This window comes from Pongo pygmaeus, chromosome 9 (assembly GCF_028885625.2).
Source record: "Pongo pygmaeus isolate AG05252 chromosome 9, NHGRI_mPonPyg2-v2.0_pri, whole genome shotgun sequence".
Classification (NCBI taxonomy): Eukaryota; Metazoa; Chordata; class Mammalia; order Primates; family Hominidae; genus Pongo; species Pongo pygmaeus.
The window spans coordinates 4,455,034-4,478,628 of record NC_072382.2 but is presented as its reverse complement, the minus strand read 5'-3'; the positions used below and the strand labels follow the sequence as shown (position 1 = coordinate 4,478,628).

The 23,595-nt window shown below is 54.6% G+C and overlaps 1 protein-coding gene across 27 annotated transcripts in view; it reads left to right on the top strand.

Moving 5' to 3' along the window:
* The window catches only part of CTTN (cortactin), a 37,965-nt gene extending 14,885 nt beyond the window's left edge, over positions 1–23,080 (top strand). For 4 of the 27 annotated variants that reach the window (XM_054440731.2, XM_063670748.1, XM_054440733.2 and 1 more), the window contains 13 exons: positions 934–1,044; positions 2,049–2,103; positions 3,340–3,450; positions 6,078–6,188; positions 6,732–6,842; positions 7,955–8,065; positions 9,433–9,488; positions 11,870–11,939; positions 15,558–15,706; positions 17,734–17,823; positions 19,623–19,800; positions 20,169–20,240; positions 21,570–23,080. In XM_054440731.2, coding sequence (XP_054296706.1) covers positions 934–1,044; positions 2,049–2,103; positions 3,340–3,450; positions 6,078–6,188; positions 6,732–6,842; positions 7,955–8,065; positions 9,433–9,488; positions 11,870–11,939; positions 15,558–15,706; positions 17,734–17,823; positions 19,623–19,800; positions 20,169–20,240; positions 21,570–21,706 — 1,362 coding nt within the window. In that variant the 3' untranslated portion in view covers positions 21,707–23,080. Of the gene's footprint in view, positions 1–933; positions 1,045–2,048; positions 2,104–3,339; positions 3,451–6,077; positions 6,189–6,731; positions 6,843–7,954; positions 8,066–9,432; positions 9,489–11,869; positions 11,940–15,557; positions 15,707–17,733; positions 17,824–19,622 lie in introns of all 27 variants that reach the window. The other 23 variants (XM_054440735.2, XM_063670757.1, XM_054440736.2 and 20 more) reach the window with 7 other exon arrangements.
* The last annotated feature ends 515 nt before the right edge of the window (positions 23,081–23,595 follow it).

Here is a 23,595-nt window from a genome sequence, read left to right as displayed (position 1 = left end):
ACCTGCTGGCTTTGGCGAACAGAAGGTCCCCAAACCTGTGTGCGCTGACGGGGGCTGATGACAGTAATGATGCTGAAATGAGCTGGCGTGGGGGCCGGCACCTGGCTCCTGCCTGAACTGGGTGCTGCTCAGCGGAAATCGAATGTGAGCCTGTGTTTTGCAGACTATTTTTGTTTATAGTCTATTAGAACAAAATAGTTTGCTCGCAGACTATTTTTTGTGCTGATTCTTTGGTCATGTGATTCGCAGAGGTCCCACTTCAGTAGATGCCAGCAGCCTCCACACCAGCGGGTCTCACGGATCCTGCCACAGGCTGCCGGCTCTGTGTCCCTTCTTCATGCCCAGTCATGTCAGAAATCCCCACTGGTGGCCCTGTCCTGTGTCCAGGGTTCGTGTGCAGCTTCCAGGAGCCCAAGGGCTGGGGTGGGCTGTGAAAGCCTGCACCAAGGGCCGGGTGCTGCAGCTCACGCCTGTAATCCCAGCACTTTGGGAGGCCAAGACGGGCGGATCATGAGGTCAGGAGATGGAGACCATCCTGGCTAACACGGTGAAACCCTGTCTCTACTAAAAATACCAAAAATTAGCCAGGTGTGATGGTGGGCGCCGGTAGTCCCAGCTACTTGGGAGGCTGAGGCAGGAGAATGGCGTGAACCTGTGAGGCGGAGCTTGCAGTGAGCCTAGATGCGCCACTGCACTCCAGCCTGGGCGACAGAGCTAGACTCCATCTCAAAAAAAAAAAAAAAAAAAAGCCTGCACCAAGGACCTGGGCCTCCCAGGAGTTGTGTCGCCCTCCTTGGCTCCGCAGATGGGTGTGTTAATGTAGGGTTTCCCTGCACTGACCAGGAGGTGGCCTCCCCCAGCCCTGCTCTGGGAAGAAATGAAGCACTGCAGTGTCGTCGGTGTCTAATGCTTTGCGTTTGAACCCTGTTCCAGTCAGCTGTCGGCCACGAATATCAGTCGAAACTTTCCAAGCACTGCTCGCAGGTGGACTCGGTCCGTGGCTTCGGAGGCAAGTTTGGTGTCCAGATGGACAGAGTTGATCAGGTGAGTGATGTGGCGCTGGGGCTGGGGTGGGTTGGGGCAAGGGGGGTGTCTCCCATAGATCTGAGCCCTGTTGGGCCACTTGTAGTAGCAGGCAGGTGCCCTCCAGCTCTGGGGGATTGCAGAGAGGGGCATCTGCCTCCCAGGATGCTCTGAGAGCCAGGGCCCACGGGAGAGGAAGCAGGATGCGGCGGGCTTGCTGTAGCAGTCCCTGTGGTCACTCTTCACTACGTGTCCCAGTACTGGACGACCCTGTGTCTGTCCAGATGTGCCAGCAGGGACCGTTTCCACCCGTGTTTCTCACGTGCGTGTTACCGTGACATAGTGACATCAGAGCCTATACCGGGGGGCAGGATGCGCTCATTGCATCCAGGACTCAGGCTTTGCGTCCGGGTGTTGTTGCAGTCGTCCTAGGCCCGAGCCTCTTTGATTCTCTTCGGCTCGGGGCTGTTGGCTCTTTTGTTTCATAGAGGAGCGAACAGGAGCTGATGCTGGTGGCAGATTGTGGCTTTGTGACATGTTAGCCACGGTTCCAAATTTATGTGTCTGTGAAATGAGGGGGATGATCATACCTATCTCACGGGTGTGTGCTCAGATGCCCATCGCAGTGCCTGGCTGGTGGGAGCGCACCCCTGGTGGCCACTGCTATTCTTGTTATTAATATTAATGTTCTCAGCATGACTTATTTGAGAAGCGAGTTTTTGTGAAGCCCGTGGAATGAATCAGCTGAGCATGGCCTGCCGCCGCATGCTGGGGAGGGCAGGTCGCCAGGGATACAGCTTGGCCCGCGCCGCCCACTGGGCCTTGCACAACGTTTGCTGGCCTGTCCATTTAGGATGCCAGAGCTCTTGCGTTGCTGCCACTTGCACCTGGCTTAGGAACCCAGAGGTCACAGCATCATGTGTTTCATGTTTTTTTAAATGTCATGTCATGAATTCAGAGAGATTGTTTCAGGGACATTGGAAAGTATTTCTCCCCACTTTTTCATGTGTTTTTGGTCGTCACAGTCTGCCGTAGGCTTTGAATACCAGGGGAAGACTGAGAAGCACGCCTCCCAGAAAGGTAAGATGAAAGGCGCACAAAGAGCCGCGCTCCAGGGGCCCTGATGGGGAGAGTCACAGCCACCTGAAGCCGTTTCCCGAGCGGTGGCTGTTGCCACAAGGAGGACTCTGCCCTCCTCTTCATGTTTCTGGATCATCTGGATGCCACATGATGGATGCATTCCCCATTACACAGCCCCCTCGGAGCCCTGGCATCTGCTGTCATTGTGGGGCTTCTCCCCCTTGTAGCAGAAGCCACCTTCCCTTCATCTGGGCAGCACTCCTCCTGGAAAAGAGAGCTCGCAGATTGATCGGCAGAAAGCCTTCCCCCTCTAAGGCTAGAAACCAGAGTTGTTAAATTCTTGTTTTCATTATACACGTACGGTCTTAACTGCTGGTGATTAATCTTGATTACATCATGCAGTCTCTTTTTTGAAAGACCGAAGCATATCGCCACCTTAAAGTTCTCAGTTTATTTTTTGCAAGCTTATTTAGTTCTTCCTCCTTTGTGTCATTGCATCATCCGGGGAACAAGCTCTCAGTCCTTACGCAGTCTCGGTGCAGTCTAGGTGGAGGTAGCTGTGGTGTGGGCAGGCGGAGGATCAGGGTCTTGTCTCCCGTGTTCAGCTGCGTGGCTTTCTTCATATGAGGCTTTCTCTTTCCATTTTTTTCATTTTGTTTTGTTTGTTTGTTTTGAGACAGAGTCTCGCTCTGTTGCCCAGGCTGGAGTGCAGTGGCACGATCTCGGCTCACTGCAACCTGCGCCTCCTGGGTTCAAACGATTCTCCTGCCTCAGCCTCCCAAGTAGCTGGGATTACAGGTGTGTGCCACTACCCCTGGCTAATTTTTCTATTTTTTAGTAAAGATGGGGTTTTGCCACGTTGGCCAGGCTGGTCTCAAACTCCTGGCCTCAAGTGATCCGCCCACCTCAGCCTCCAAAGTGCTGGTTCTTTGTATGAAGCTTTCCGGCTTTTACCTGAGCAGTTGATTTTCAAAGTGGGCATGCAGCGTCATTTCTGACCACACAAAGGAGCTGCCCTGTAACAGCTGACGGGGCCCAGAACCCCACCATGCACCTGTTGTGAAACGGGGTCCAGCGTCACCTGTATGGAGCAGTAGGTGGCTTGTTGTACATTTTAAAATGTGCGCTTGATGTGTTTGTGAGTTGTAACCCCTACACACTTTTGCTTAGTTTAACAAAAGGAACAGTGTAGTTCGTCCTCAGGCCCCCGTGCTAATTGCTGCCCTGTCTCTGCAGACTACTCCAGTGGTTTTGGCGGCAAGTACGGCGTGCAGGCCGACCGAGTAGACAAGAGCGCGGTGGGCTTCGACTACCAGGGCAAGACAGAGAAGCACGAGTCACAGAGAGGTGGGGCGGACCCCACGGTCTGTAATCACGCATTTGCTCCAGAAACACCCACGAGGGCATTTTCTCTCTGCACACGTGATTGTTGTAGATTTTTTAACTTAAAATGTTTGGTGTTCTTTTCGTACCAGTGTATGTGGGCTTTTCCTAATTCGAATGGCTGCACAGTTCCCCATCGTATGAGGATTCCATAGTCCATGTAACCATGCCTTTTTTGAGTGTGGAATTTAGGTTATTCATTTATTTATTTATTTATTTATTTATTTTTGGTAGAGATGAGGTCTTGCCATGTTGCCCGGACTGGTCTGGAACTCCATGGTCTCAAGCAATCCTCCCCCACCTTGGTTTCCTTAAGTGCTGGGATTACAGGTGTGACCTGTAAATTTTTTTTTTTTTCTTTTAGACGGAGTCTTGCTCTGTCGCCCAGGCTGGAGTGTAGTGGCGTGATCTCTGCTCACTGCAACCTCCACCTCTCTAGTTCAAGCAATTCTCGTGCCTCAGCCTCCCGGGTAGCCGGGATTACAGGCACACGCCACCACGCCCAGCTAATTTTTGTATTTTTAGTAGAGACGGAGTTCTGCCATGTTGCCCAGGCTGGTCTTGAATTCCTGACCTCAGGTGATCGGCCTGCCTTGGCCTCCCAAAGTACTGGGATTACAGGTGTGAGCCACTGCGCCCGGCTAAAAGTTGACTGCAGGGAACACTCTTGTACCTGTGTTTTGTTCACAAGTGATTATTCAAAAGAATCAACTCCTAGACATGGAATTGCTGGGTCGAAGGTTATTGAATGTAAAATTTATTCCATAGATACTGCCAAGTTGTCCTTGGAGGCTGTGCTGAGTTCTTCCTTCCCCACTGCATAGCCTGTACACCGTCACTCAGAGCGTTTCCCAGGGCTGCAGAGGCTGTGGCCTGCCCGTTTCCCTGCGCCTCTTGTTTGGCCTGCACATTTCCATTTTTAAAAATATTTGCCAACATTTGAAAACTGAGAGCTTGACTATTTAAAAACTCAGAAAAAAAAAAAAAAGTGCCCCAAAGCAAGAAACACCACTGGAAGATCCAACCACGCCGGCTTGGCATTTCCCTGAGGAAAGTGCCGGTGGCCTGGAGGGCAGCTTGGCTTGTAGTTTGTCGCGGCCTGGCCTGGCCTGGCCTTCCTGCCGGTCAGGCCCTGCCTGCTGCACAGAGCTGCTTGCCTCTGCTCTCTGCCTCTCTCTTGGGAACAGTCCATTCCTCCTCTTCCTGACACCACACAGTTGTGAGCAGCACATGCTCCGTGAAGCCGCCTGAGTGTGTGACGCCAGGGAGCACAGGCCGAGCACCTGGGCAGACGCAAGGCTTCTCAGATGCCTCAGGCCTTCTCTCCCAGGCCTTGATCCTCTGCTTTGTGCTTTTAGTGGGTCCATGAGAGAGTCATGTTTTGGTGTCACAGTGACATGCTAAATGGCTTCATTCTGAGTAGAACTGGAGTTTCTGGAGGATGCTGTGTGTGTCCTGTTTCCTGGCATCCCCCTGCGTGCTTCAGTTTGTGAAGAGTGGCCTTTGAAAGCCTTGCCCTTCTGCTGCCTCCTGAGCTTAGAGCCTTATCATAAACTCTCATCTCCTGCTAGCTTCTGGATGCAGTGGATGATGTTACAGGAATTCATCTGCTGTACTTTATTTCTTTTTTTTTTTTTTTTTTTGAGATGGAGTCTCTCTCTGTCTCCAGGCTGGAGTGCAGTGGTGCGATCTTGGCTCAGTGCAACCTCCACCTTCTGGGTTCAAGCAATTCTCCTGCCTCAGCCTCCTGAGTAGCTGGGATTACAGGCGTGCATCACCAAGCCCAGCTAACTTTTGTATTTTTAGTAGAGGCAGGGTTTCACCATGTTGCCCAGGATGGTCTCGCTCTCTTGACCTCATGATCTACCCACCTTGGCCTCCCAAAGTGCTGGGATTACAGGTGGGAGCCACTGTGTCTGGCCTCTGCTGTACTTTAAAAAAAATTTTTTTTCTTAATTTTTTTTTTTTTTTGAGACGGACTTTCACTCTTGTTGCTCAGGCTGGAGTGCAGTGGCGCCATCTCTGCTCACTGCAGCCTCCACCTCCTGGGTTCCAGTGATTCTTCTGCCTCAGCCTCCCGAGTAGCTGGGATTACAGGTGTGGGCCACCACGCCCAGCTAATTTTGTATTTTTAGTAGAGATGGGGTTTCATAATGTTGGTCAGGCTGGTCTTAAACCCCTGACCTCAGGTGATCCGCCCACCTCAACCTCCCAAAGTGCTGTGATTACAGGCGTAAGCCCCCTCCCCCAGCCTGTTTTTTAATTTTTAAAAGATTAGTTAATGATTTAACTTAGAGATGGGGTCTTGCTATGTTGCTCAGGCTGGACTCAGCCTCCTGGGCTCAAGCTATCTTCCCTTCTCAGCCTCCTGAGTAGCTAGGCTGCAGGCATACGCCCCCACCTCTGGTTACCACTCTTTATGTTTGTGTTATTACACATAAATAGCACCTTTAAATACTGTCTGTATTATTCAGTGGTCCTACAGTGGACCTGAAAGATTTTTGTGTTTTTTTAATCAAATGATAAAATATTTGCATGTTCACTGATTTCGTTGCTCCTTTTAAAGTGGTCCTTTTTTGTTTGTTTTTTAGATTACTCCAAAGGTTTCGGCGGCAAATACGGTATCGACAAGGACAAAGTGGATAAGAGCGCCGTCGGCTTTGAGTATCAAGGCAAAACGGAGAAGCACGAGTCCCAGAAAGGTGTCTTCCATTTTATCTTACCCTCCAGCCAGCAGCTAGTAATGTGACAGGTGGTAGCCACACCGGAAAAGGAAAAACAAAGCATTATTGATAGCCCTTAACGTAGATGTCTCTTTTTCATTAAATATCCAACTTGAAAACGGCACATCCAGAAACACAGCTGCTAAATAAGAACTCGCAGCTTGAGTGTTTTGGCGCTCCAGCCCCAGCGGCGTTGCTTATCGTGGTGGCCACACCCCGCACGTCTGTGTTGCCCGTGTGAGCCTGTGCTGCCTCGTGGTGCGGGTGGAAGCCGCATGCCTGGGAGCTTCTGTGGGGTCCTGTCTGGCTTAGTCACGATGCTGAGGTCATAGACTAATTTATTTCCTGCCACTCTCCAAGGAGGGCCTCTTCATGGATGTTATCTAAAGTATTACCAAAGATCCGGAAGGGAAGGGTAGATTGAGTGAATCGTATGTGTTTAACTGTATTGAAAACATACTTTCTACCTGTGACCCGCACTACCTGTTACTGATGGGTTCTGGCCTTTCATTGTGCATGTAGACTATGTGAAAGGGTTTGGAGGAAAATTTGGTGTGCAGACAGACAGACAAGACAAATGTGCCCTTGGCTGGGATCACCAGGAGAAATTGCAGCTGCATGAATCCCAAAAAGGTACATTCACTCTGCCTGTACGCGAGATGGTTTTGGAAGTTTGTTTTTGTTCCTTTGGTCAGTTGGTATGTGTTGTGTCTGCGTGTGCCTGCTGCACGTTGTTTTGTCTTCACTGTTTGAAGTTGTCCTGTGCGCCCCCCCAATCCCCCAGTTCCAAAAAACCCTCCAGCTAGTGTAGTCACGACCCCTCCCTGCTGACACGGGGGTGGTGCCCCAGAGAGCTGGGTTTACCTGGAAGTGGGTTGCACGGGCCAAGCCTGCAGCAGGGGGCTGGGTTTACCCGGGAGTGGGGACATGGGTCAAGCCTGCAGCAGGGGGCTGGGTTTACCCGGGAGTGGGGATATGGGCCAGGCCTGCAGCAGGGGGCTGGGTTTACCCGGGAGTGGGGACATGGGCCAGGCCTGCAGCAGGGGGCTGGGTTTACCTGGAAGTGGGTTGCATGGGCCAAGCGTGCAGCAGGGGGCTGGGTTTACCCGGGAGTGGGGACATAGGCCAGGCCTGCAGCACTCCTGGGATGTCGCTTGTTTTCTGCCTTCAGGAGGTGCAGGAGCAGCAGTGCTCCTCGTCCAGGCTTCTTGACTATAAAGTGGGCCACGGTTTTTGGCAGGAGATACTTACTTTTGAACCGAAGGTGTTTTCTTGTTGGAATGGGTGCCCCTTCCCTGGGAAAAGGAGCCTGAGGGGGCTGAAACCCTCTCAGTGTGACCCAGCGCTGAGAAGCAGGAGCGGGGCTAATGGGGTGCAGCGCCCTCTGCATCCGCAGGGTCTCTCCTCCCGTGTACACAGATACATGCACTCGTCTGCAGTGTGGGTAGGACCCTAGGAATGAACTGCACAGCCGGGAGTGCCTTTACTGAATTATTTGGAGTACAGTTCTTAGGCTGTTTCCAGATCTTCGCTGAGTGTTCAGATTTTAAGTTAATTCTTTAATGCTGACCTTTGGAGCCACCTTCTGGCTCTGAGCCTGGGAGTAGGATCTCAAAGGCCCTAAGCTCAGGAGAGCCCTTGCTTTCTGGAAACTGTGTTTGATTTTTGCGCATGCTCGTGCAATTCTAACCCAACTGTGTTTCCTCTCTTGGTTGTTTTCCCCACCGTTGCTTGTGGATTTTCAGATTATAAGACTGGTTTTGGAGGCAAATTCGGTGTTCAGTCGGAGAGGCAGGACTCCGCTGCTGTGGGGTTTGATTACAAGGAGAAGCTGGCCAAGCACGAGTCCCAGCAAGGCACAGTTGCCACCAGCCTCCTACCCCTCCCCCCCACCCTCCTGTGTAGCCACTTCTAGCACAGACTTCAGGGCTCACCGTCAGCACCTGCAACACAGTCCTCCTGTGTCACCAATTGTCAGCTGTCAGGCTGTTCGGCACTTTAAACCCATTTCTATTAGAGTGACACTGATTTTGAGTGGTTCCCTTCTCTTCCCCCCTTCGCTTTCTTCCCTGGGAACTTGTGATCTGCGTATGGCAGGATGCGCCAGGTAGTGCGTGGGTGCCATCTTTCTAACCCGGTGACACATCCAGTCTCTGGACTGGGGCGTCTCCGGCCTCCAGCAGCATTCTGCCCGAGGCTGTTCTGCTGTTAATGGTGACTGCTGTGAGCCACTGAGTCAGGCCTTCCAGATGAGGAGAGGGTGTTTGGTTCAACCAAACCACTGGCCATTTGACCAGGGGCTTCGTAGCAGCAAGGGCCAGGAGACAGGTGTGTTCTGTGTGGTTTCTGTGTTTCATTTGTGGTGGTGTTTTTGGCCAGGGTTGGGAGGTTTTTTGTTTGTTCTGTTTGATGACACCATATGTGTGTAACATCTCCACACAGAGCCACACAGTATGTACGTGAAGCCAGCTCTGCATCCTTCCTTAGAGCAGTTATGTTGTTACCTTCAAAATTTGGACTTGGTTATTAGAACCTGAACACGTAATTGGAAAAACAGTAATTCCCTAACCTTGCAGGGCAGAGTCTAGGCTTTCCACCTGCAGCGTTAGAAACACACAGCAGTGTTCAGGTGTGGGCAGGTAGACACACCTGGGGTGGTCCCGCAGACTGCATGGAGATGGCAGTGGCTCTCCGTGGCATCACTGCTGCATGACAGTGTGACTTTCACGTGGATCTGTGTTGCTGCAACAGAAGTATTTGGCTGGTAGAATTTCCACATGGATTTTTTTTTTCTCTTAAAAAGCAAGAGAACAAACTGCGATTGAGCCTCTTTTTAGCGCTCAGTAGAGCAGGCGCACAGGAAGCAGATGAGAATAAGCCCGTGCTGGTGCGGAAGACTGTGCTATTGAAGTGGCGCGTTGCAAAGGCCTGTCCGTGCCCTTTCCTCGCTTAGTTCCTGCCTGCTGCCCGCCGCCCCTCCTGCCCCTCAGGGAATGCTGAAGCCTCTGCCCCTGGCCTGTGCTCTGCTTCTCACTGCCTGGGTCTCACGACCATGGGTGGAAGCAAAACTTGCCTTGCAAGTGAAGCCTCGCTTGGCCATTCTCGTTTCTTCCCGCTGTGGTGCACCTTCTTGGGCTGTTTCTGGATCTGTCTGCATGCACCCACCGCCACCCCCACGCTCGCCTCCACCTCAGAGTAAGTGTTGTGTTTTGCCACGTTTCAGACTACTCCAAAGGATTCGGCGGGAAGTATGGGGTGCAGAAGGATCGGATGGATAAGGTAAATATTCCAGCCCTGGAACTTAGTGTCTTCTGCCTGCAGGGGCTCGTGGTGGGCGTGGCTCACAGTGCTGGCCAACATCTACGCGCTGGGGTGGGGCACAAGTGATTTCCGTCATGGTGGTGGTGGTGGCGATGACTGACTCGGACAGTCTTGTGCTCCTCATGGCCGTGCTGTAGGATAGGCGCTGGCACCGGCCCACCTCCTAATTGGGGGCCCCAGGCCAGGCAGGCTCAGCACCTGGCTGCGGCACAGCAGTGGACGGCTGGGCTGCCACAGGAACCCAGATGTTTAACATGAGAGGTGAGAGCCTTGAGGGCTCATGTCCATTTGAACTTACATTCTTAACAGTAAATCAGATTGGAACCTGAGTGTGTTAGACTGCGTGTGGGGCTACCTCGCTGGCGGCCAGCGCTGCGTATGCGGTGATGAGCCACGTCTCCCGTCTTCAGCCTCACAAAGACGCGGGCTCCACACTGCCTGCTCCTGTGCATGGCCTGTGGTCAGAGGTGGCAGGGTCAGTCCTTGCCTCGCAGCTGACCACACAGCACCATCCAGGGGCTCCTGATGTGGGCTCCAGGGGCGTAGGCGGGTAGAGCAGGTGTTCGGGCTGGGCTCCCCAGGGAGCGGTAAACTGGGCTCATTTCTGAGGGCAGGCGCGAGTTCACCAGGAGAGAAGGCTCAGGAGACCGCGGAGGGGCGAGGTGTGGGCCTGGGTGGGACAGGAGTCACCGCAGGTTCTCAAGGAGCCTAGCTGCAGAGGGAGGGCAGGGAGCGGGGATAGAGCCGGCCCTGGAGAGCCCCACACACCACAGAGCGTTCTGCATGTTGTGACGTGCATCACACACCACAGAGCATCAGACATGCGTGGCCCCAGAAAGGTTAGCAGGCAAGGAACACTTGCGGGGTCTACTTTGAGAAGCCCCCGGCCTCAGCGTGGAGTCTGGGTTGTGGGGGATGGCCTGGGCAGGGGGGTGTGGTCCTGAGGAGAGCTGGAGGGGCTCGGGTGGTGGAGAAGCAGGGCATGGTGTTTGGCGCCAAGGGACGCAGTGGAGGGAGCAGTCGGGTGGATGTGGGGTGGACGTGGGGCCAATTGTGGAGCCGAAGAACTGGGAGGAGCAGATGTGGGTGTCAGCGAGAGAGCTGGGGTAGGGCCGGGGCCGGGCCCGGGTGGCGTGCAGAGTTGGGAGGGGAGTAGGCACGCGGTCAGAGGACACTGGGCAGGGGGACCCAGCGAGGTAGCAGGGGACTTACAAGGCGCTGGGACAGACAGAGGGAAGGAGCTCCCGTGTGGGTGAGTCAGAGGTTGTGGCTTTGAGGCCGGAACCTGAGGGGCTGCCTGTGTTGTGAGTGTCTGTGGTCAGCATTGCTGGTGTTGGCGGTGACCGCTGAGCTTGTGAGCACGTGGGGAGGCAGTGTGGGGGTGCGGCCTTTCGTGTCATTGTCTTTCATCCAGGAGGGGGTGGAGCTTCTCGCTCTCTGTTTGCTGTGTGATGGAGGAGTCCAAGGCTTAGAGAGGGTGATGTAACTGCCCGGGTCCCCGTACATTGTGGGGATGGGGCTACAACCCAGGCTGAGGTTGTTCCCTGAGGGCAAGGTGATGTCTGCAGAGGGCCCAGTGGGTGATGGGACCCAGTAAGGCTGATGGCCTTGCCTTTGAACAGGTGCAAGCGGCTCAAGGGACATGGAGTAGACATGGAGTAGACACTGGAGCTGACTGACAGGAGGAGGGAGCGGGGTCCGAGGAAGGACAGGCGGGCCGGGAAGGGGCAAGCAGGAGGTGCTGGGCAGAAAGGGGCCGTGGTATGGGGGCTCTAGTGGCTTCTGAGCCTCAGGTGTTCTCATCAGAGGTAGTGAAACCCACAGTGAAACTGGGGACGGCCACTGGTCTCCACGAGCCCTGACAGTCTCCACCTGAGTCAGCACGTAAGAGTCATTGCCGTCGCTTGGTCAGACCATAGTTGAGTCCCCTGCAATGCAGAAAGGTGTGATTGCACCACTGGGTAGTGTGGAGGACGGGCCACCGGAGGCTTGCATGAGTCCCCAGCGTCTTCACTTCCTGTAAATGCTCACACCTCTGGGTGGCGAGGGAGGATGGGGAAGGCTTGAGGCTGATCCCAGAACTGGTTTATGATAGAGCAGATGGAGAGCCGTGCATTTGTTACGCTAATGCTGACTCACAATTGCCTGCACATGTGGTTGGTAATAGTTTTCACGCCTCAGTTAGTTTGCAAAATCGAGAGGCCCTGAAGAGTGCTCTGGGCTGTGTGGCTGGGCCTTTGGGAAGATCTGGGGAGGGCATCTGCATCTGGTAGGGGCCACCACAGGGCATGGAGAAAAGAGAAAAGTGCTTTCCTGACGCCCACGTCCTGTCTCCGCAGAATGCGTCCACCTTTGAGGATGTCACCCAGGTGTCCTCTGCCTACCAGAAGACAGTACCTGTCGAAGCTGGTGAGTCCCAGCTGATACCAGGAGCACCGTGTGGTTTCCCAGGAAAACACTGAGGGGAAGGACAGTTGTGAAACAGCCAGGAGCAGACGCACCACTAATTGAAAGCGTGGTAGTTGCTGTGTATTGTTGGGAAAGAAAATGATCATTTTGATGAAGATCCTGTTTCTCCTGCAGAGGTTTAGAGTCACCTTGCAGATGCAGGATGGTGCAGCCGTTTCAGTGGGGCCCGTTTCGAGGGGCTTCTTCCCAGAGCAAAGAGGGGCTAAGTGCACATTCACAAGGGCCCCCACACTGCCAGTGACCAGCTTCTGGGAGCAGCTGGGGCCTGCCCAGCTCCCTGAGCTGCTCGGTCGCAGCTGTGACAGGAGGAAGACGTCATGACGTCGATGTGCAGGCGACAGCAGACATTCTCTCTGCTGCTCGTTCTTGGGCCCTTGACCCGGGAGCGCGAAACCTGTCCTTTTCTGTGCTGGACACACGATGGAGTCAGAAGTGGGCCCTGCCCCGGAGAGTCAAGTAGTTGGGGAAAATGTTATACATGAAAGCAAGTGCTGAATTTAACACAGGATGCAGAGAGCCACCACTGACTTCCTTCGGGGGCCGTGGACGCTTTGACACTTTGACCACTAGTGAGAACCCCCAAGATGTTGATGTATTTCATGACATTGACTATATTAGAAATTAGAGGAATGTGGCCCGGCACAGTGGCTCATGCCTGTAATTCCAGTACTTTGGGAGGCCGAGGCGGGCGGATCATGAGGTCAGGAGATCGAGACCATCCTGGCTAACACGATGAAACCCCAGCTCTACTAAAAATACAAAAACAAAATTAGCCAGGCATGGTGGCGGGCGCCTGTAGTCCCAGCTACTCAGGAGGCTGAGACAGGAGAATGGCGTGAACCCGGGAGGCGGAGCTTGCAGTGAGCTGAGTTCACGCCACTGCACTCCAGCCTGGACGACAGAGCGAGACTCTGTCTCAAAAAAAAAAAAAGAGAGAGAGAGGAATGTTTCATTTATTTATTTATTTTGAGACCGGGTCTTGCTGTGTCATCCAGGCAGGACTGCTGCCTCAGTCTCCTGAGCTCAAGCAGTCCTCTTGCCTCAGCCTCTGGAATAGCTGGAACTATAAGCGCATGCCCCCATGCCCAGTTAAATTTTTTTTTTTTTTTTTTTGAGACGGAGTCTCACTTTGTCGCCCAGGCTGGAGTGCAGTGGCACGAACTCGGCTCACTGCAAGCTCCACCTCCTGTCCCGGGTTCACGGCATTCTCCTGCTTCAGCCTCTGGAGTAGCTGGGACTACAGGCGCCTGCCACCACGCCCGGCTAGTTTTTTTGTTGTTGTTGCTATTTTTTAGTAGAGACGGGGTTTCACCGTGTTAGCCAGGATAGTCTCGATCTCCTGACCTCATGATCTGCCCACCTCGGCCTCCCAAAGTGCTGGGATTACAGGCATGAGCCACCGTGCCCTGCCAAATTTTTTTATTTTTAGTAGAGATGAGGTCTCATTGTGTTGCCCGGCTGGTCTTGAATTCCTGAGCTCAAGTGATCCACCTGCCTCAGCCTCTCAAAGTGCTGGGATTACAGGCATGAGCGACCACACCCATTGGAAAATTATTAATTGGTTCACTTAAAAAGAATAAACCTTGGCCGGGTGTGGTGGCTCACACCTGTAATCCCAGCACTCTGGGAGGCCTAGGTGGGTGGATCACCTGAGGTCAGGAGTTTGAGACCAGCCAGGCCAACATGGTGAAACCCTGTCTCTACTAAAGATACAAAAAGTAGCTGGGCATGGTGGCCCACGCCTGTAATCCCAGCTACTCAGAAGACTGAGGTACGAGAATTGCTTGAACCTGGAGGCAGAGGTTGCAGTGAGCCTTAATTGTGCCACTGCACTCCAGCCTGGGCGACAAGAGCTAAACTCCATCTCAAAAAATAAAAATAATAATACAACTGGCCATGCACAGTGGCTCATTCCTATAATCCCAGCACTTAGTGAGAAGACCGGCATTGTTTTGTTTTGTAAATGTCTTTAATAGAAGATGGCTGCACTCTCACATCTGCCTCTGTAGTCTGTCGATGTTACATTGTTTAGGAAGAACATGTGGAATCACCTAGGTAGGCGATTGGGAAAGGGAGGAGTGTTTGTAACCTTGAGGGCAGCGTGGGTGTCCTTCTGCGATGCCGCACAAGCGTGCCAGGCGGTGGTGGTCCTGCAGGCCGGCTCCTCTGGCCCTGTGAGGGGCTCGCTACCCACTGTGCTTGGGCAGCACTGTGTGTTGGTCATTTGGAAAATGCTGGGTCTCTGAGTTGTGCTTGTCTTCCAGTTGCGGGCACTTCTCATTACACAGTACCAAAAAAATCACATTTGCTGTCATCATCAATTTCATCTGCAGAGGCTAAGTGGAAATCGTCACGTTCATGTGGCAGCCTCACATTTTTCAAAATTCTGTCTTTTACTTGAAAGCTGGAATTTTCCCATTGGCAACAAATACTACAGTAATTTTTCTTGACACAATAGGCTTAGTTCATTCACTTGGGAGAAAACTGCTGCCAGATACCCAGCTTTGCATAACCATAGTTGGTCTATCAGTTGTTATTTCAGGGAAAAATGCTATTCCATGAAAATACAGTCAACTTGCAGCTCTCATGGTTCCATTCATGTTCCTTGAGACAGAGACAGCCACCGCCACAGTCCCGGACACAGCAGGGAGGGCTCATGTGTCTTCCCACTTTCTTTTTTTTTTTCGAGACAGAGTCTTGCTCTGTGGCGAGGCTGGAGTGCAGTGGCGCGATCTCGGCTCGCTGCAACCCCTGCCTCCCAGGTTCAAACGATTCTCCTGCCTCAGCCTCCCAAGTAGCTGGGATTACAGGTGCCTGCCACCACGCCCAGCTAATTTTTGTATTTTTAGTAGAGACAGGGTTTCACCATGTTGGCCAGGATGGTCTCGATCTCTTGACCTCGTGATCCGCCCACCTTAGCCTTCCAAAGTGCTGGAATTACAGGTGTGAGCCACCACGCCCGGCCATGTTCCCCACTTTTGACTTAAATTTTTATCATTATTTTTTCTTAATAGACGTGGGATCTCACTGTCTTTCCCAGGCTGGTCTCAAACTCCTGATCTCAGACAGTCTTCCCGTCTCAACCTCCCAAACTGCTGGGATTACAGGCATGAGCTACTGCCCTCTTTTCCGTTTTTGTCACACAGAATATAAAAACATGTATACTCTGGTTGAGATTTACTATACTCAGTATACATCAATTACAGTATACATCAGTACCTTAACTGCTTTTCAAGGACAGATATCTTTAAGGGAAATTGGCTGTTTTTATTTAAAAAGGTGAGTGTGGTGGTGAAGATACCATCTTATTTAGAGATCTTCCTGATACCAAGCTTAGGGGGGTTGCCAGTCCCACGAGGTACGCAGTGCCCTGTGGCAGGTGCCCAGTGCTGGCTCCGGACCAGTGGGCTGAGCTGGCAGCTGCAAGAACCTTTCCCTCCTCAGGGGTTAGGGGGATGACCGATTCCTGGGGAGGTCGCCCTGTGTGGGTGGGGCTGTTGTCCAGGAGCGGTGTTTTTGCTGTGCTCAAGCCACACGTCTTCCCTCCTTCCTCTATAGTGGCCAGCAAAACAAGTAACATCAGAGCTAACTTTGAAAACCTCGCTAAGGAGAAAGAGCAGGAGGACAGGCGGAAGGCGGAGGCGGAGAGAGCCCAGCGGATGGCCAAGGAGCGGCAGGAGCAGGAAGAGGCCAGGAGGAAGCTGGAGGTGAGCGGTGAGGAGTGAGCCACAGCGCGCCCTCCCTGGCACCTGTGCCGGGGGGATTGAGAGCTCTGGGGCCTGGGCGGGGCTTATTCTCTCCTGGCCAGGTTTTCCTTGGAAGGCATGTTTAACTCTCCTTTAAGGCACTTGTCACTTGCAGCCACACATAGGCTGAGTCTCTGGCCACAATGCTCCAGGCAGCCGGCTAGCGCCATTGTGGTCTTGCCGGTCCAGCCCCGGGACCCGCCAACCTGTCCTGCCCTCTGTTCCTGGGCTGACAGCAGAGTCCTGTTGGCTTCCTCCTCCACGGAGCTCCTGTCCAGATGTCAGCCTGAGTCTCTTCTCACCCCTCTCCCTCTGGAAGCCCCTCCTTTCCCGGGTGGAAGTTTGGGGCTTGGAGGGGACTCTGTGCAGAGGCAGCCTGCTCTCGGGGCCTGCTTCTGCTTGGTCAGCCCAGCCCCACTCACCCAAGCCCCTGGGCTGTGGAGAAGCACTCCCCGAGAAAGATGCCAGAAGCGCCCCCCTGGCAGGGGCGGAGCACGAGCCTGTGTCTGGGTTCTTTGGGTCTAGCCTGCGTGGCTTGCCACCCACAAGGAATTTCCTTGTGCTCAGCTGGATCTAGGGGGTTGTGAATAGAGCCTGAGGCCTACAGATGTGTGTGTGTGAAGTTACCAGGTGTGGCTCTGCAGCTGGGACGTCTGCAGTGTGGGGCAGGCCCAACCTGTCTGGAAGCCTGGGCTTCTCCTACCCACCCCAGGCCCTGCTCCAGCCCCTGCAGGGCCACACAGGACGTGGTACTTTGGGTGTTTAACCTGTGGATGGCACCAGGTGATGTGGGAATATACAACTGTCCTGTTGGGGTCAGGCAAGGCCATAGACGCCAGAACTGTGCTAGGGTCTCAAGACCAGGGGTGGTTTTCTCTTCAACAAGACAAGACAGCACTACCACTGTTCCCATTAGAGCGAGGCTGCCTGCAGAGGGAGAGGAGGGAGGGGGTTTGGAGTGGACACCTGGGGTTCAGATCCTGCCTGGGCAGTTCCCTGGCCGGTGTGCCTGTGCCTGCCACCTCACCCTCAGACTCAGCATCTGGCACTGGAGCCCGCAGGCTGTCAGTGAGTTTCCCATTGCTCTCGTAGTCACCACCACACAGCACATAGCTAGTGTCTCACAGCTCTGGAGGTCAGAAGTCCTCAAAGATGTCAGCAGGGCTGTGTTCCTCCTGGCGGCCCCGCGGCCCCATCTTCCCATCTCCAGCCTCTGCTTTCATTGTCACCGCCCCTCCTCTGTCCCTCACACTCCTGCTTGCCTCCTCTCAGGACCTTGTGATTACATTGGGTCCACCCAGACAGTCCAGAGTTCTCCCCATCACAGAACCCTTAATTTCATCACAAACAGTCCCTCCCCATGGGGTCTGGGGACTGCAGTGTCAGCAGCTTTGAGGGGCTATTATCCTTTGGCCCCTAAAGCTTCATGTCCATCCCATGTGCAAACATACTCAGCCCATTTTAAGGTCCCCAAAGTCTCAACCCATTGCAGCATCAACTCAGACTCCCAAACCTGTGCCTAAACCATCTGATCGTGTGTAGGCGAGAATGAGCTGTGTGGCCCAGTCCCGGCACTGTCGCGTCACTGGCTGTGTGATCTTGGCCTCAGAGCACACCTGCCCCTCGAATCCTGCCTGGGTGCTGGTGGGATCTGAGGCTTGGTGCTCCAGCTCACCTGCCTCTCGGATCTTGCCTGGGTGCTGGTGGGATCTGAGACTTGGTGCTCCAGCTCACCTGGCCCTTGGATCCTGCCTGGGTGCTGGTGGGATCTGAGACTTTTGGTGCTTCAGCTCACCTGCCTCTCGGATCCTGCCTGGGTGCTGGTGGGATCTGAGGCTTGGTGCTCCAGCTCAGCCTTGGTGTGGGTGTTTTCTGCTCCTTCCCCCAGAGCGTGCCTAGAGTTTGTGCACAATCTTTTGAAACACGGCAGGCGTGACAGTGCAGAATGTTGTGGCAGCATTCTGATTGCTGTTTGTTTTCAATCACAGGAGCAAGCCAGAGCCAAAACGCAAACGCCCCCTGCGTCACCTGCACCTCAGCCGACCGAGGAGAGGCTGCCCTCGAGCCCTGTCTATGAGGTTGGTGTCTTTGGTGTTTGAATGAGCGTGAGTTACTGCCAGAGCCCAGGTCCTCTTTGTGGAGCGGAGGAAGCCCTTGCAGGCAGGCAGCGCGGCATGGGTGTAGAGGGCATCACTGTGTTCCACGCCTGGAGAGGGGTGGGCCAGGAGCGCCTCGGGGGTGGGTGACATGCCTCGGTGCTGTCGGGGGATAGCTGTGCAGGCCCACGTGCCATTCCCTCACCCCTCTGCAGCCTGTTGTAGTCTGGCCACTTTCACTGCAGTCCCTGCTGGGGTCACCTGCTGTCAGATAATCAGATGGGGGTGTCTTCACCCCACTTGCTCTCTGCTGTGCGGGACGCTGCCACACTCCCTAATGGCAATGCCGCCCTCCCTCATCACTGAGCCCCCGCCTCCCACGCGATCTGCCTTCTGTGCCTGCCCTGTTCAGCTCTCCAGCCTTGCAGCCCCTCATGAGTGTGGCTGCAGACGTGCTGTCCGTCCCTTCCCTGTGCTGCTGACCCCCTCTCATGGGTCCCCCAGTGTTCCGTCCCCATCCCTGAGTTACAGAGCCACCTGCCAATGCCCCTCCCATCCCTGACTTTGGGTCTCCTGCTCCCCACCAGCACCTCTGCGCTAACCACACCCTCTACCTGTAACCACCTCTCCTGGCCCCAGCCCTTGCCCCTTCTCCATCCCGTGGCCATCGTCCTGGTCTATGCATTCATCTCTCCTCGCCCAGGAGCCAGTGAGTTACAGGTCACGCTCCAGACCATGGGAGTTCAGGAGCCCAGAGAGACCCCTGGAGACAGGCAGGGTCTGGGACCTGGGCCTCGCTGGCCGTGGCCTCGTCACCACCCGACTGTCCCTCCCTGGCTATGCTGCTGCCTGCTGTCTTTACCCTGCCGGGCCCTGGGGGGATGTGGTAAGTGAGGCCTTGCAGCTCGTCAGGAACCGGCCTCCCCCTCTAGTCCCTCCCCTTGGCAGCCAGCATCATCTGCCTCAAGGAAACTCCGACCCTGCTCCTCCTGTGCAATTCAGCCCTTGTGTGGTTCCCCGTGCCTGTGCTGAGGTTGGAGTCGCTCTCCCTGCCCGGTTACTCTCCCTGGCTAGCAGCTGTCCACCACCGGCTCTTCCCAGATCTCCTGGGTGTGCGGTTCTGAGCTGTCGGCATTGCTTTCTCTCAGTCACTGCCGGTGACATCAGGTGGACCCTGGTCAGAAACATTGATTAAAGCCACTGTCGGTGATAAGCAGTTCAGAATTTTCACTGGGGCTCCGAAGCGGCAGTGGTTATAGATAGAGAGGTGTTCCACTGTGCACCTTTGTAGTTAAATGTGATTCTTCGGCGATGCCCTGTCTGCACGCTCGGCTGCTCTGGAGCCATGTGGTGAAGCTGCTGTCAGGCAGGGCCAGGGTCGAGCAGCACAGGGCAGGAGGTTGGCCGCTCGGCCCAAGGGTGCCTTGTGTGGCCTTGGAGATCGAGGCCTAAAAAAAGAAATCAGCCAAATTAACCCAACAAAGACAGGCTCTACCCCCAGGCAACAGCGTGGGCAGGGGCGTGTGGGTGTGCTTATTGCAGGACTGGAGTGTTGGTGGTGAGGACTGGGTCATCATCGGGAAGGAAATGGCACGTGGGCACTCACCACCATGGTGAACACACCGGCAGGCCTGGCCTTCCTATACCGTGTCTGTTTTCTCAGTCCTGGCTGGGACTGAGAATTAGATGGCCCGTGGGTTTCTGCTGGCTGTGGCAGTACAGCTACTGCTCTCTAGAAGCCAGCAAGGGCCCCGTGCCATGTGCGTGTGACCCTTCCCCAGGATGCGGCTTCCTTCAAGGCAGAGCTGAGCTACAGAGGCCCTGTGAGCGGGACAGAGCCGGAGCCCATGTACAGCGTGGAGGCCGCTGACTACCGAGAGGCCGGCAGCCAGCAGGGCCTGGCCTACGCCACAGAGGCTGTCTACGAAAGCGCAGAGGCCCCGGGCCACTATCCCGCAGGTACTGGGGCCCCACGCTGCAGCGCCCTGCCCAGGGCCGGGAGCTCCTGGGACATCCTGCTCGACCTGTGGCATCGTTGCGAGGAGCGTGGGTTTTCCACTGACCCACCTTTGCTTGCTGGCTTGCTGCAGGGTCTTGTCCCTGGAGAGAAGTGCTCTAGACACATTTGGGGCATCGGCTCCTGTGCTGGGTCCCAGGAAGGTCCCCATTGTGCTGGGGATGGGTAGGCAGGGGCAGAGGAAGGGAGGGCTTCAGCTGCCCTCCCTAAGATTGGGACAGAATCTTAGGAAGTGTCATCTAAAACTTGAGAAGGCTGGAAACCTGTGTGGGACTTTGTATTGCTCAGCTCTGTCATGGCTTTCTTTTAGAGGACAGCACCTACGATGAGTACGAGAACGATCTGGGGATCACAGCCGTCGCCCTGTATGACTACCAGGCTGGTGAGCGGCCTGCAAAAGCGCTCGGAGGGGAGACCCTGGCAGCTGCGCCTGCCTCTGCTTGTTTCCTGAGAATTCACTTCTCCAGCGTTGTTAGTTTTAGAAATAATTTATGTTGAGATAATTTCAGAGATATAGAAAAGTTGCAGGTATAGTGCCAAGAACTCCCATGTTCCCTACCCGGATTCCATCTCTGCACACACATGTACACACCCCCTGTTATCTTTAGTATTCTCTGAACACTTGGAGAGCTGCAGGGGTGCTGCCACCCCCAAAGACTCCAGCGTGTTTCCCAAGATCAAAGATGCTGTCCCACAGGGACACCCCACCCTCCAGGTGAGAGGGCCTCACAGATGCCTTGATGTTCGAGACCCCATTCCTGCCTGTCCTGCCCTGGCCGCCAGCTCCCATGTGGCCTGCGCGTTCCCCTGAGTTCCTTTTGCGGCCTTGGCAGTTTCAGAGCAGCCTCAGCTCCTGGGCTGGCCTCAGCCGCCCGCCCCGTGTTCCCTCCGGGCCAGGCTGAGCTGTGCTCTGGTGGTGGTGAAGTCATGGAGACCACGCAGTGGGGCTCTCTGCTGGGCCGCATGGCGTCCACTTGTCCCTCTGTCACAGCCACCACCTGGTCCACAAAGTCACCACCACCCGTCTGCAGTTGACAAGCATCTTACGGGTGGCGTGGGATTCCCCTCAGAACCCCCGGCCGCTGCCTCTTGAGTGCTTCCCGTTTGCAGCTTTCTATCAGCGCGGAAGCTGGCGTTCTACCATAAGTGAGCGCTGGCCGTCCCCGTTCAGTCCCCTTTGCACACGTGCGGGTGTGTCTGTGACGTCTCTGCACCTGTGTGTGGATTCTCATCACCGTGGCTTTTGCCCTCCATTCCCATTTCACCCATCACCTCGGGCTTCTCTCCAGGTGTCCCCCGGTGTCCCTCCAGTGCGGCCTCCACAGCCCCATGACCTTGGGCGCAGCCCATCTCCCCCCCCCTCCACAGACACGTCTGCCAGGGAGAGAGGGGAAGGGAGGGAGAGAGGGGAAGGGAGGGCGGGCGGGGCTGGAGTTAGGCGGTGGAGACCTGCTCCTGAGGAAGGGGTCCGGGTGGGGTTGGTGCTTGTGTGAAGGGCCCTGCGCGTCTTTGTAATCTCTCGGCTCATGTTCACAAATCCTGGCCCTGGTGGCGTGGGAGAGGCAGCAGGAGCCTCCGCAGTGGCCGGCATCTCTGCAGGGGGCATCTCTGAGCAGGCTGCCTGGGAGCTCGCTCTGGGTTGCGCTGTTTTTTTCTGGCAGACCAGGAAACGCTTGCACTTCAGCATCTTTCTCTGTGTTCTCTTCCCCAGCGGGCGATGATGAGATCTCATTTGACCCCGACGACATCATCACCAACATCGAGATGATTGATGACGGCTGGTGGCGTGGGGTGTGCAAGGGCCGGTATGGGCTCTTCCCAGCCAACTATGTGGAGCTGCGGCAGTAGGGCCTCCAGCCCCCCGGAGCTGCGCCCCGGATCCTCACACTACAGATCAGGCCTTCTTTGGTTCTTGGGTTTTGGGTTTCTTTTTTTTTTGAAGGTGGGGAGGGGAATATACACATTGCTTTTATATTTAATACTTTTGCTGATGCTTTTGAAAATGTTTATGCCACAGAATTTGCTAATATATTGTAATCACATTCCTTAGGAGGACTTTGGTAATTGGTTTTATGCATTGATGGTTTTTGTTTTTTTTTTTTTGCCAAATTGACTGTCACACGCGGCAGCTTCAGGGAGCTCGCATTCTCTTGTGTGCGTGTTGCCCTCGTGCCCATCAAGTGCAGTCAGGACCTCCCAGGACAAGCACGAGGCCTCAGGTCGTCCCTGTGGCGGGTAGGCAGGAAGGACTGTCCCAGACGAGGGGCTTCCTCTAGAGTCTCACCGTTTGGGAGGAGAGGGGTGGGCCTGATGGAAGTTTACCCGGAGCTAAGTCACCCAGAGCACAGGAGCTGCCATGCCAGATGGGAAATCTGCCTATGTCATACCATGACAGCCCGCAGGATCAGGTGGCTTCTAGCAGAGACCCTGGTTTTCTTCCTGTGCCCACTCCAGCTTGTCCTCGTCTCTACCCATCCCCTGATGCCCAGGTCACCGATAGGGCTGCTGGGAGCCGGGCAGTGTCACTGAGTCCTTGAAATCCTCCCCTGCCCTGCGGGTCTATGGATTGGGACGCACAGTGCAGTTGAGGTCTACGTCGGGCTTGGCTTTTCACAAAGGCTGATGTCTTGACTGTCACCCATATGGTCCCTGGGCCACCGGGCAGCCTGAGGCGGTGTGTGTGCATGTCACAGCATGGCCTCTCGGCCTTGGGAAGGAAGGCAGGGCCTGCTTTGCTCTGAGCCGCCAGGAACCCTCCTCCCATCAATGGGGATGTAGTATTTTTGCCAAAATATCATGTTCAATTACAGTAGTTTGATCAGTTGAAGGCTAGAAGTGTGAAGTACAGATGAGTGCATGTTCCTCCCCAAGGTCCCCCCACAGCTCCAGGACACGGCTGTCCTGGCATTTGTGGCCACTCACTTTGTAGGAAACTCATCTCCTTCCTGAGGAGCCGGGAGGCTGGACCAGTCCCGTCGTGCAGTCAGGTGGGCAGTGTGTCTTTCCAGAAGGTCACGTGGAAATGTCTCGGGACTTGGGTCCAGGAGCGCCCGTGAAGCGTGTTTTCGCTCCTGAGGTGCATTTCTCATCATCCTTGCTTTACCACAATGAGCAATGAGGTCGGGTTTTATATGCAACCTATTGTATCTGAATTCCTGTAGCACACCTCATAGGTATGATTTTTTTAAATTAAAGAATTCAGAATAAACTTTTTTTGATCCACTTGCGTGATTTGCTTTGGTCTGTGGTCACTCCGTTCTGCAGTGGAAGCTGCGTCGACACTCGGCCTCCTGCGCCCCGGACCTGGGCTGGCGGAGGCTCTCCCGCCATCCTGTGCGTCTCGCGTGTTCTGTTCTGGCTTTAGACTGAACTGCACGGTTCCCTTTTCAGTGTTCCTTCAAAGGTGCTGCTTATGAATTGAAATGTGTTTACTCTGGCAGATGATTCAGTTTTTTGCACAAAGGTTCCAAGCAAAATAAAACACTCTGTGCTTAAAAGTGATTTCTGAATTACAGTTCTCAAATCCTGAGGGGGATTTTGCTCCCAGTCTCATTTTGTTCAGGGGCACCGGAAGTTAAAGGCTAAGGGGAACAGTGGCACTGAGGGAACAGGTGTGCCCTCGGGAGCCGGGGGTGCTGGGGAGCTGGGTTCCGGCTCACACTTCCTGCCCATCAGGTGCTCCCAGGGAGCTTTTGGCTGCGCGACATGCCTGCTACCCCTTCCAGCCTGGGTGGTGA